At 47.3% G+C, this 12,148-nt stretch overlaps 1 protein-coding gene across 3 annotated transcripts in view; it reads left to right on the top strand.

Annotated features, from left to right (window-relative positions):
• LOC137334008 (plexin-A1-like) overlaps positions 1 to 12,148 on the top strand; it is a 438,331-nt gene that overhangs the window by 42,004 nt on the left and 384,179 nt on the right. For all 3 annotated transcript variants that reach the window (XM_067998409.1, XM_067998406.1, XM_067998407.1), the window contains exon 2: positions 10,239 to 11,527. In XM_067998409.1, coding sequence (XP_067854510.1) covers positions 10,274 to 11,527 — 1,254 coding nt within the window. In that variant the 5' untranslated portion in view covers positions 10,239 to 10,273. The remainder of the gene's footprint in view (positions 1 to 10,238; positions 11,528 to 12,148) is intronic.

A 12,148-nucleotide genomic window follows, 5' to 3' on the forward strand; every position in this document is an offset into this window, starting at 1 on the left:
GAGATTTCTGAGGGGTGGAGGCGGGGGAGATTGTTGGGCCGGAGGAGGTTACAGAGATGAGGAGGGGCGAGTCCACGAAGGGATTTAAACGCGAGGATGAGAATTTTAAATCGGGGGCGTTGGGGGGACAGGAGGCCGATGTAGGACGGCCAGGGCAGGTCCTACATTGGCGTTCAAAGAGCTGGCACAGGCACAAAGGGCCGAATGGCCGCCTTCTGTGCTGTATGATTCTAACTGCAATCCAGATTAATTAATTGTGTGTGAATGTTTGAGAGATGTAATGACGTGCGATACAAATGCAAGTGTGCAGAATGGGTGAGACTCTCAATCACTCGGCTAGTGCGTAACCTGTTGGGAGTTGCACAGATTCCTACGTGGAGCTTTATATTTAAAAACCCCCCCCCCACCTCCAGCTTCTCTCAAACGCTGGAACGTGTTGACACAAATCGCATAGCAAAGTGTCCTTGGAATGCAGCTGATGTGTTGCTGTTCTCTCCCCTCCCTTCACCTCCCCCCGGCAACCAAGATAACGTCCACGCCCATCTTCCCTGGTTTGTCAATGGTGATAGACAAATGTCATTGGTAATGAGATGCCACGATCCTGTTGCCCAGTCAGGATTGTTCATTTTTCTGTCGACCTCTCCGGCTCGTTATGTGTCAGTGTTTTTTTTTTCAACACTGCTAACATTTCAAAAAATTACACGGTAGAGTGATGGTGGCTATTTGTAATCATGTTTGTTCATGCTGTTAACTCTGTTTTGGTGTCGGCCTTGGCTCGGTGGGTAGCACACTCTCGCCTCTGAGTCAGAAGGTCATGGGGTTCAAGGCCCAACTCCAGAGCAGAGAAGGTTGAGAGGAGATTTGATAGAAGTGTTCAAAATCATGTAGGGTTTAGATAAAGTAAACAAAGAGAAACCGTTCCCATTGGCGGAAGGGTCGAGGGCACAGATCTAAGAGGATTGGCAAAAGAACCAAAGGTGATGTGAGGAAAAGCTTTTTTACGCAGCGAGTGGTTATGATCTGGAATACCCTCCCTGAAAGAGTGGTGGAAGCAGATTCAATCGTGGCTTTGATAAAAGAATTTGATAAATACTTGAAGGGAAAAAATTTGTAGGACTGCAGGGAAAGAGTGGGGAAATGGGACGAATTGGATTGCTCTTACAAAGAGCCGGCACGGGCTCGGTGGGCTGAATGGCCTCCTTCTGTGCTGTAACCATTCTATGATTCTATCTCCTTACGTGGCCCGGCGTCGGTTTTTGTCTGATTGCATACCCGTGAAGCACCTTGCGCTATTTTACCACGTAAATTTAAGTTGTTGTTAGTACTGTTGCCCAGGACGTGGTGGGGCCGGAGATGTGGCCCGAGCCCCAAACCTCTGTCCCTGCGTTGACCTCGCTGGTGGACATGAGCTCTGCCTATTCGCAAGATGTCTGGACGAGTGTCACGGGTCGAAGAGCATCAGATGGATTGGTCACCAACAGTTCAAATCTGACTCTCCCTTTGTGAGCAGTTGGATCATTTAAACTTTACGAAGCATAGTTATAAATAGATGCGCTTTCCTCTTCCCCACCACATGGTAATTAGTGGTACATGTTCTTTGAATAAGGTTGCAGCACCACTGAAACTGATGCATGTGGGCTCATTGTTCAGTATTGTGGTGTGACACATCCAATGAGATAGTTCGGGAGTGGGTGTTAGTTATGTATGAGCTATCTTCCTTTTTTTTTAATAAAACGACGGCACAAGTACGTCAATTGAATGATGGGGACCAGTTGAAATTTTCAATACTGTGATCGATAAATTTTGGTTGGGTTAAGGGTATCGAGGGATCTGGATCAAAGGCGGGTAAATGGAGTTGAGGTACAGATCCTCCGTGATCTAATTGAATGGTGGAACAGGCTCGAGGGGCTGAATGGCCTGCTCCTGTTCCTATGTCCATGCTATTCCATGAAACGCTTTGAAATTTGACAGTTTGGTTGATGTTGCTGTTGTGGTCAACTCAGTTGTTTTGAGCTCGATTTATGTTGGGGTGTGCCTGCCCTCTCAGGCAGATGTAAAAGAACCGGTTTGGGGAGGTCCTCCCAGTGTCCTGGGCACCATTTATCCCTCGACCAGATGATCTGTTTTAGGTGTTGGTTATTTATCTCATTGCTTGTTTGTGGGACAATGCTATGTGCGAATTGGTTGCTACGTTTTGTAGATTACAAGAGTGAGTACACTTCAAAAAGCATTTCATTGGCTGTAAAGTGCTTTGGGACGTCCTGAGGTTGTGAAAGCCGCTGTATAAATGTAAGCCTGTCTTTCTTTTATTTATACAGCGCCTTTCACAACCTCAGGACGTCCCAAAGCCCTTTACAAGCACTTTTTGATGTGTAGTCGCTGTGGTAACACAGGGTGGTAGGCGAGCTCGGTGGAGCGGTGAGCACAGCTGGTGTCTGATGCCCCTTTTAAGAGGCGAAGGAGAGATTCTGTGACCAGTGTCGCCTGGAGGGCTGAAGTGAGTGACTAGGGGGCTCTCCTGTTCAGATTGTCGACAGTGTGACGACTCAGTGGGAAAAAGAGATACAGGAATTTGTCCGGGAGGAGTTTGTAACTCTGGTTGGCTGTGAGCCAGCCTTCACATAGCAGCAGGTTCATATGGATGTGTTTTTTTTTCCTGTGTGTGTGGTTTCTGCTCCATCAAAGAGGCCAGTGTTTGGTGTGTATCTTGGATCGTGGATTAGGGAATCGGAACCCAACACAAACATCCTCTCCTCCTCTTGTGAAGTGGGGGTGCCATTAGGGATGATGGGAAAACACGGTCTGGATTGTTTACATCTGTCAGAACAGTTGATGCCTTTAAGTGGGTTAGCCGTCCCCAGCCGGGTCAGTGGTTTGTGCGGGGAAGGGACCGCGGTGCTTCAGGTGTTGGCCGTGACTCAGTGGGTGGCACTCTTACCTCTGAGTCAGAAGGTCGTGGGTTCGAGTCTCCGCTGCAGAGACTTGAGCACAAAATCTAGGCTGACGCTCCCTGCGCCGGTACCGAGGGAATGCTGCGCTGTGCGAGGTGCCGTCTTTCGACTGAGACGTTAAACCAAGGCCCCCGTCCACCCTCTCAAGTGGATGTAAAAAGTCCCATGGCACTATTTCGAAGAGGAGCAGGGGAGTTCTCCCCGTTGCCCTGGCCAATATTTATCCCTCAACCGATATCACTAAAGTAGATTATCTGGTCATTATCACGTTGCTGTTTGTGGGAGCTTGCTGTGTGAAAATTGGCTGCCGCGTTTCCTACATCACAACAGTGACTACACGTCAAAAAATACTTAATTGGCTGTAAAGCGCTTTGGGATGTCCTGAGGTTGTGAAAGGCGCTACATAAATGCAAGTTCATTCTTTCCGCACTGGGGGAGGGGAGGGGAGGGAAGGGAAGGGAGAGGAGAATTGGCCAGTATTCACATTCTTGCTATCCCATGACGTCCCTTTCGATGTCCTTGTACAGTCCGAATGTTGCAGACAATCCTGTCCTTTTCCCCTACTCTCTCCTCTCTCAGTTGGCGGAGGGACTGTGGGTCAGAAGATAATGGACATTCCAGGAATTCTTAAGAGTACAAACCTCGGCTGTTTTCGAAGGTCGGTCTTTCTTTTCACATGGCCAATTGCTCCAGTCTCTCCACGTAACTGAAGTCCCTCATCCCTGATATCAGTCTGGTAAATCTCCTCCGCACCCTGTCCAAGGCCTTGACATCCTTCCTAAAATGTGGGGCCCAGAATTGGATGCAATACTCCAGTTGAGGCCTAACCATTTATAAAGGTTTAGCATAACTTCCTTGCTTTTGTACTCTGTTTATAAAGCCAAGGATCCGGTATGCATTTTTAACAGCCTTATCGACTTGTCCTGCCACCTTCAAAGATTTGTATACGATAAGAATCACTTTATAGAATTGCCACAGCTGCTTTTTACACAGCAGCCCAGGCCTTGGACACCAGTCTCGGTTGGCCATGTTCGCCCTCAATCCCTCCATACACACAAGCTGTAAGGTGGTTCCCGATGCATGTAAGCATAGACTGACTTGTCCACTGTGTCAGGGTAGATGCTGGTCACGTAAAGCTACTCCACCCAATTCATTAGGCATTCACTGGTTGGGGGAGGGGGGAGAAAAGAAAGACTTGGAATTATTCATTTAGTGCCTTTCGTGACCTCTCCTCCGAAAGCGCTTTACAGCCAATGAGGTACTTCTGAGGTGTAGTCACTGTTGTAATGTAGGAAACGCGGCAGCCAATTTGCGCACAGCAAGATCCCACAAACAGCAATGTGGCAATGACCAGATAATCTGTTGTAGTGATGTTGGTGGAGGGATAAATATTGTCCAGAGCAGACGGAACCTCAGTTTAATGTCTCATCCGAAAAGTGGCACCTCCGACAGTGCAACGACTCGATCAGGACTGCGCTGGGAGTGTCAGTGTAGACTTTGTGCTCGGGTCTCTGGAGTGGGACTTGAACAGATGATCTTCTGACTCGGAGGAGAGAGTGCTACCCACTCTAGTGGAGCCTGTTAGTAAAAGTGACCATGAAGCTGTCGGATTGTCGTAAAAACCCAAATGGCTCACTGATGTCCCTTCAGGGAAGGAAACCGGCTGCCCTTGCCCGCTCTGGGCCTAAACGTGACTCCAGTCCCACACCAACGTAGTTGACTATTAACTGCCCTCCTGAAGTGGACTAGCAAGCCGCTCGGTTGATAGGTGGCCCATCACCACCACCTGCTCGGGGCAACTAGGGGATGAGCAATAAATCCCGGCCTTGCCAGCGACGCCCGCATCCCCGAGAACGAATTTTATCAAAATCAAAGGTTGGGGCTGAGGAATGTTTGGGGCAAATTAGAGGGAGCTCTGCTCTTGGGTCTGGCTGGGCTGAACTGACCTTGGGAAGAGTTCCATTCACTCGCATGAACAGGTTGCACCTTAAGCGGGCGCACATAAAACATTTTTTTTTGCCCACAATAATTTCATATAAAGAATTTTGATGGGTTGGGCTTGTTGGCTGTGCAAGACCTGTACATTGGGAGCCAGCAGTGCAAGATCAATAGAAAAGCAGCTTGAAATTCAATCAGCAATCCAATTTTATGTTCTCTATTTACCTTGATGCTGTCGGACCCAATTATTCTGTTGGCAACCTCAGGATGAATGGCCTTTTTATTTTTGTTTGGCAGCGCGATATAAAGTGGGCAAACACTGTGCCACTGTGTGATCATAGGGTGCCATGAAAGGGCTGGTTCTCAGCCAAGGACTGTCTGGGCAGTACCGACCCAGGAATAGCTTTGCACGTTGATGGCCCGCAAAATTAGCATTACCCCGCAGTCCGAAGTCACAAATCAATTGTGCATTTACTTGAGTGTATGGGAAGATGGTATTGTGCAAGGCGCAGTAGTAAATTCAGGTCATTTCATTGAAGGGGAAATGAGGCAAATTACTTAACTTTTTCTTTTGTTGGGCTTCTTGCCAACATGGGAGTATAAAATAGAGCTGTTGCAATGAAGCCTGACTGGCTTTTAATCAAGGGCCGGGTTAAAAGGGACACGGGAAAGCCTGACTGCCGAGACTTTGAAAAGGGTGCGCGCTGTCCCTTTAATGCCGCGCAGTGCTAACGCATCAAATCTGTCCTCCTGATCTGGTCCTGGATATTAAAGGTCACAGCAGAGCTATAAAGAGTTCCACTGCTGTTGTGTAATCTGTTGCAGTATCATAACTAAATCTGGGATCCAAAAGTAATGAATGTTGGGTTTATGTTCAGCCAGACAATGGCTTCCCTTCATCTCGCCTGTTGATTATGTGGGACCTCTCGTATGCCACTGTGTTCCTGGGGAATTTTATTTACTGAGGAACCAATTTCTTACAGCTTGCATTTATATGGCAGCTTATCCCGTCTCTCAGGGTGTCCCAATGTGCCTTGCCTACAGTGAATTTCCTCCTGCAAAGGTGCCTTATAATCGCAAGTTGAAGTGGAACTTTGGGAATAGGAGTGAAAAGGATTTCTCAGCACACCATTAATTCATGAATAATTCCCCAATTCCACCGCCATCTTCCTGCCTCAACTTAACACAAAGTGACAGTGTCTGAAGCCCCGGACCCTGCCAGTCACAGGACAGCAGCTTGGCAAGTGTGAGAATGTCACCCAAGAAACCACTTGCCCCATGGTGCTGGCGCCTAACACGCTCCCCAGTGCTTTCCTCTGCGCAGTAGTTCTCGTGAATCATAGGGATAGGAGAACGCTATTTAAGCCCCTCAGGCTTGTTCCGCCATTCCACTATCAGAGCTGATCTGCACCACCACTCCATTTACCCGCCTTCGGTCCATATCGCTCGATACTCTTGCACAACAAAAATCTATCAATGTCAGCTGTGAAAATTTCAATTGGCTCCCAGCATCCGTTTCACTGGATCGGGGAAGGTTGGTGTTCAAAATTATCAGAGGTAAATCGGTGACCGGAGCGCATAAATTTACCATCACCAGAAGAATGAAAAGGAGACTTTGGGAGAATTTTTTTTGACGTTGAGAGTTGTCAGGATGTGGAATGAATGTCCGAAGTGTAGCTTTTAAAAGGAGAAGCAGATAAGTATCCGAAAAACCAAAAATTGAAGGTTTGTAGAAAGGGCGGGGGAATGGGACTGAGTGGACAGCTCTTCCAAAGAGCCGGCACAGGCATGATGGGCCGAATGGCCTGCTTCTGTGCTGTACGATTTACATAGCACAATGACTGAACTGTCCTCAACGTTGAAAATGTCAGTCGTGCTGCAAATAAGCTCGCAGATTTGGATCTCCGCTTTCCTTGACTAGAGCATGATGCGCAGCTGATGGTATAACTCACTGTTGGCTATGCAGTGCTCAAAGTTGAGTTGCCAACTCTGGTTGGACATATTCCTGGAGGTTTCATCACATGACCTCCCGCCCCAAACAGCCCTGCCTAGTTAAACAGCCTTTTTTTCCCCCCCATTTACAAAATTTCTATAACTAATAAACAAAAGTATTCAAAGACTATGAAAAAGAAACATTATTTTTTTAAAAATGATTTTTCTCCCGGGTTTTTTTTTGCTCGCAGCAGTGTCCAGGAGATTAATCTACAATTCCTGGAGACTCCAGAGCAATCCTGGAGGGTTGGTAACCTAAGCCCAAAGCGATTACTTGTTTTAAAAAAAAATACAGAATGAACTTTGCAATTCCTCTTTGTTTGAAAATTGTCCAACAAATGCAAGAAATTTTAAAAAAAAAATCATTGATCTAAAATGCTACGCAAACGAGACACGACTCCTTCTGATGTTTTGTAGTTTCCTCATTTTTTTTATTAAGCCACGTGATGTTGCATCACATTCCCCTGAGCAAGTCTGATTGTCTTATGCTTCCTTGACCGGAAATGAATGAAATTATTTTTAGACCCTCTATGGAGTTTCATGTTGGATTGGGTTACTTTGATCAGTCGATCAGTTGTGTTCAGTTGAATGCATGTTTCAAGCAGACTGTTCAGCCCCAGAGTGTGTGTCTCCAGCTCTGAACATAGAGTAATAAATTATTTTAGGTCAGACTGTCTTTTATCAGTTGTATATGCATGGCCTCGCCCCCTCCCTATCTCTGTAACCTCCTCCAGCTCTACAACCCTCTCAGAGCTCTGCGCTCCTCCAATTCTTGCCTCTTGCGCATCCCCCATTTCCTTCGCTCCATCATTGGCGGCCGTGCCTTCAGTTGTCTAGGCCCTAAGCTCTGGAATTCCCTCCCTAAACCTCTCCGCCTCACTACCCTCTCCTTTAAGACGCTCCTTAAAACCTACATCTTTAACCAATCTTTTGGTCACCTGTCCTAATAATCCTCCTTTGGCTCAAAGTCAATTTTTGCCTGATTACACTCCTGTGAAGCTCCTTGGGATGTTTTACTACGTTAAAGGCGCTATATAAATGCAAGTCGCTATATCATTGTTCCCAATGTCTTTTTCCCATTATAATTATCGTGACAACACCTAAATCATTCAACATTTCGATCACAATGATGCAATAGCGTGTTACAATGTGATAATGTAAATCGCATTGAATTTGCTTTTCAAAATCTGTTTCGCAAACCATGTTTTGTCTATATAAGTTACTGCACTTATGTAATAATTGATTGATTGTATGTGAAGTGCATGAGATATTTCTGCCACTCCTGAGGAATTATATAAACTCAAGTCTCTCTCTCTCTCTCTCTCTCTCTCCTGCTATCCTATCCTTATCTAATCTTAGGGGGAATGAATAGCAGTGCCACAGATCAAAGTTGACTCCTGGCTTCAGGAATTCACATTTATGAGAAGAGGTTAAGGTGATTTGGACTTTGAGGTGACCTAATTCAAATTTTTGAGATTAACAAAGGGAATCGACAAAAACTATCCAGACAAATTATTCGCTGTGGCGGAGAGTTTAAATACCAAGGGGATGCCAGTTAAAATTTAGGAAGTGGGGAATAAGAAAGGAAGTCAGGCGGAAATTTTCCACCTAGAGAGTAATAGTGTGGGTATGTAAGTTGTCAGGGAGGCCCGTTGAATTCAACACATCAGGTCATTAGATACGTTTATTGAGAGACAAGGAATTGGGGGAATCAGGTGGAAAAAAAAGGGCAGGTCTAATGGCTTTATCCTGCACCTAAAAAAAAATAATTTCCTGTGTTCTCTGTTCAGCTGCTGTCTGGTATTTATAAGCTCCAACTGGGAAAGAGCAGGGAAATCCAAGCTTCACAGCTTCAGAATGTCCAATTTTCAATTGATGTTGGCTCCGGGCGTGTAGAGTCTTAACTCTTTCAGGAACATGGTTCCCAAGGCTGGGACTACAAGTCGCTACAGGAGGAAGGAAGCATTTCAATTGCAGTAGAATTTAATTTAGTGGTGGTTGGCATTTAGCAACTAATTTTGAGGGCTTGGAATGTAAACACCCACAAATGACATACTTCCTGGCACTGGCCTGCTATTAACTGGTGCCTCCACAGATTTATATGAATTAATCAAGTACAATTTCCTTCATTGTTTTTGCTGGAGAGAAGCAACTGTACCAAGTAACTGTTGGAAGTCCCGGCTTCTTCTCAATTGAGGCCGTCCTACAAATTCAAAGGCATAGTTACCAAGGTTGTACTTGAGCCGAATAAACTGGGAGTTGCATTGGTTCCAGTTTTTAGTTTGATACAATGCACGGATGCGCCATGGATTCCTGCGTGTTTCAAGTGGTGCAAGAGTTTGCCTTTTTCTAGTGCTCGTTTATATCGTGGAGCTGGTTAAGTGGATGCCATGGCATAGTGCCTTGATGCCGTGTTTTTTTTTGCATTGCGGGATGGTTTCAGCGACCCTGTGAGTGCAACCCTGTGTACAATGTCCTATTCCTCGGGAGTTGCCTTTGCTTCTTGCCGTGGCCCTACCCTGGGTTGGCGATGGAGTGGGGGCGGGGCGGGATGGGATGGTCTGTAGAGGCCAGGAATATTGATACCACAGGGGCTGGCCTGTATAACTGGTCTCGGGTCTGCCCACAGCCAGAAACCTGTGGCAGCTGGGGACAGATATTTCTCTCTCTGGAGGTGGGTCTTGTACGCCACTAGTGTTACCTCATTTATAGCGCACTGCTGCCTCTGAAGACATCGCTCTCATCCAAATGCAGTTTCATATTGTATGCGTGTTGTTCCTCATACTTTGTGGTGAAGTTAATATGCATAAAGGTGTGGCTGATGCATCACATTTCGACGTACGTATTGATTTGAATTTCCTTTTAATTGCCTCTCTCTTCCTCAGTCCCATCCTTTCCCTTGCCCAAACTTTAGATGTTCCCACTCCATTCCTTTATTGATGGGGGGGGGGGGGGGGGATAGATGCCTTTAGGCATTAGGGAAGGAAACCTGCCGTCCTTACTTGGTCTGGTCTCCAGTCCCACACCAACGTGGTTCACTCTTAACTGCCCCTCTGAAGTGCCCTATCAAACATCTCCGATGGTTGAAACTGAGTAATAAATGCCGGCGATGCCTGTATGCCGAGAATTAGTACAAAAAACATGGATACAACCAGAGTCTTATTAAGCAGGGAATGCCCAGTTTAAATTGAAGTTGTCCACTACATAGCAAGCGCACCATCAATCTGCCAGCTGATAATGGTCTTTTATTCCTCTTGAATCTACTCATCACTGTAGTGTCCTGTAGCTAACCTTGATGACTCGAGCTCGAGGGAATATCTATGAGCCACATTTGATATCGTTCTCTTTCCCTTGCAGGGTTGACTGTCTCACCAGTTTGGAGGATGACCTAGATGAAGGATTTGGAGAAAGTGGGTGCACGTTGTTTACTTCATTCTGTCGGGGGTGGGGGCAAAGTGCAGGAGAGCGAGATGAAGCCGCTGTGCAGGAAGTGCGGTTGCTCCTCGTACCTGTGGACGTTACATGTGGCGTCGTACTTGGCCGTAGTCGGCCTTGCTGCTGGGGCTCTGCCACCCTTTCGGACTTTCAATATTTCCGACACGAGCCTGACCCATTTAGTGGTCCACAACAAGACCGGGGTGGTCTACGTCGGAGCCATCGACGGGATCTACAAGCTGGCGGATAATTTGACCCGGCTCCGGTCCCACGTGACGGGCCCCGTGGAGGACAACGAGAAGTGTTACCCGCCTCCCAGCGTGCAGTCCTGCCCCCACACCCTGGTGCTCACCAGGAACGTCAACAAGCTGCTCCTCATCGACTACACGCAGAACCGGCTGATCGCCTGCGGGAGCGCCTTCCAGGGGATATGCCAGTTCCTTCGCCTGGGCGACCTCTTCAAGCTCGGCGAGCCCCATCACCGCAAGGAGCACTACCTGTCCAGCGTCAACGAAGCAGCCACCATGTCTGGCGTGATCATCGAGGGGTCCAATGGGACCAATAACAAGCTGTTCATTGGCACCCCCATCGACGGCAAGTCCGAATACTTTCCCACCCTTTCCAGCAGGAAGCTGATGGTCAACGAGGAAAATGCGGAGATGTTCGGTTTTGTGTATCAGGACGAGTTCGTCTCCTCCCAACTCAAGATCCCGTCGGACACCCTCTCCAAGTTCCCTGCCTTTGACATCTACTACATTTACAGCTTCAGCAGCGAGCAGTTTGTTTATTACTTGACCCTTCAGCTGGACACCCAACAGACCTCGCCGGATTCGAATGCCGAGCAGTTCTTCACCTCGAAGATTGTCCGGCTGTGCGTGGGTGACCCCAAGTTTTACTCCTACGTGGAGTTCCCCATCGGGTGCCTGAAAGACGGCGTGGAGTACCGGCTCATTCAAGATGCCTACCTGGCCAAGCCCGGCAAGCTCCTGGCTCGTTCCTTGGGCATCTCGGAGAAGGAGGACATCCTCTTCACGGTCTTCTCCCAAGGCCAGAAGAACAGGTTGAAACCCCCCAAGGAGTCCGCCCTGTGCCTCTTCACGCTGAGGAAAATCAAAGAGAAGATTAAGGAGCGGATTCAGTCGTGCTACAAGGGGGAAGGAAAGCTCTCGTTGCCCTGGCTACTCAACAAGGAACTAGCCTGCATTAACTCTGTGAGTACTGAGTGTGCGAGTAAATTAAACCTTGTGCTGCAGCTGTCAGTCACATCCTTAGCGATGGCGCTCTCCAGAAAACTTACCGATTTTCTAATGGTGTTAAAATGCGACTACGCAGGGCGAATTAAATTATAACAGTTGATGCCTGTTAATTGATGCGCACTGGTGGGAATAGAATGCTAGTGCAGCTTTATAAATGCCGCTTTTAACCACTTAACTTTATTACGAGGCTGTTGTTTGAGATTGCCTCCTCCTCCTTGCATGGGAGGAAGTCGATGGAAATTGGATTCAGAAGGTAAGTACTTTGTTGTAAGATTTCTGGCGTCGATCTTGAGGTACGACTATATTCCGTGATGAGAATCACTTCTTCTTATTTTTTGTCGGTTTTTCTCCCCTGTTCTTCAAGAGTTGTTGACAGTTCCTCGTGATACTTTGCCCTAGTGGTCATTCCCAGGAACAGACGTGGCCGTTCAGCCCTCGAGCCTGCTTCGTCATTCAATCAGACCGTGGCTGATCTGTACCTCAACTCCCATTCACCCGCCTTTGCTCCCTTATCCCTTGATACCCTTACCCAACAAAAATCTGGCAATCTCGGTCTTGACAGCTCCGATTTCACCC

Source organism: Heptranchias perlo, chromosome 17 (assembly GCF_035084215.1).
Source record: "Heptranchias perlo isolate sHepPer1 chromosome 17, sHepPer1.hap1, whole genome shotgun sequence".
Taxonomy (NCBI): Eukaryota; Metazoa; Chordata; class Chondrichthyes; order Hexanchiformes; family Hexanchidae; genus Heptranchias; species Heptranchias perlo.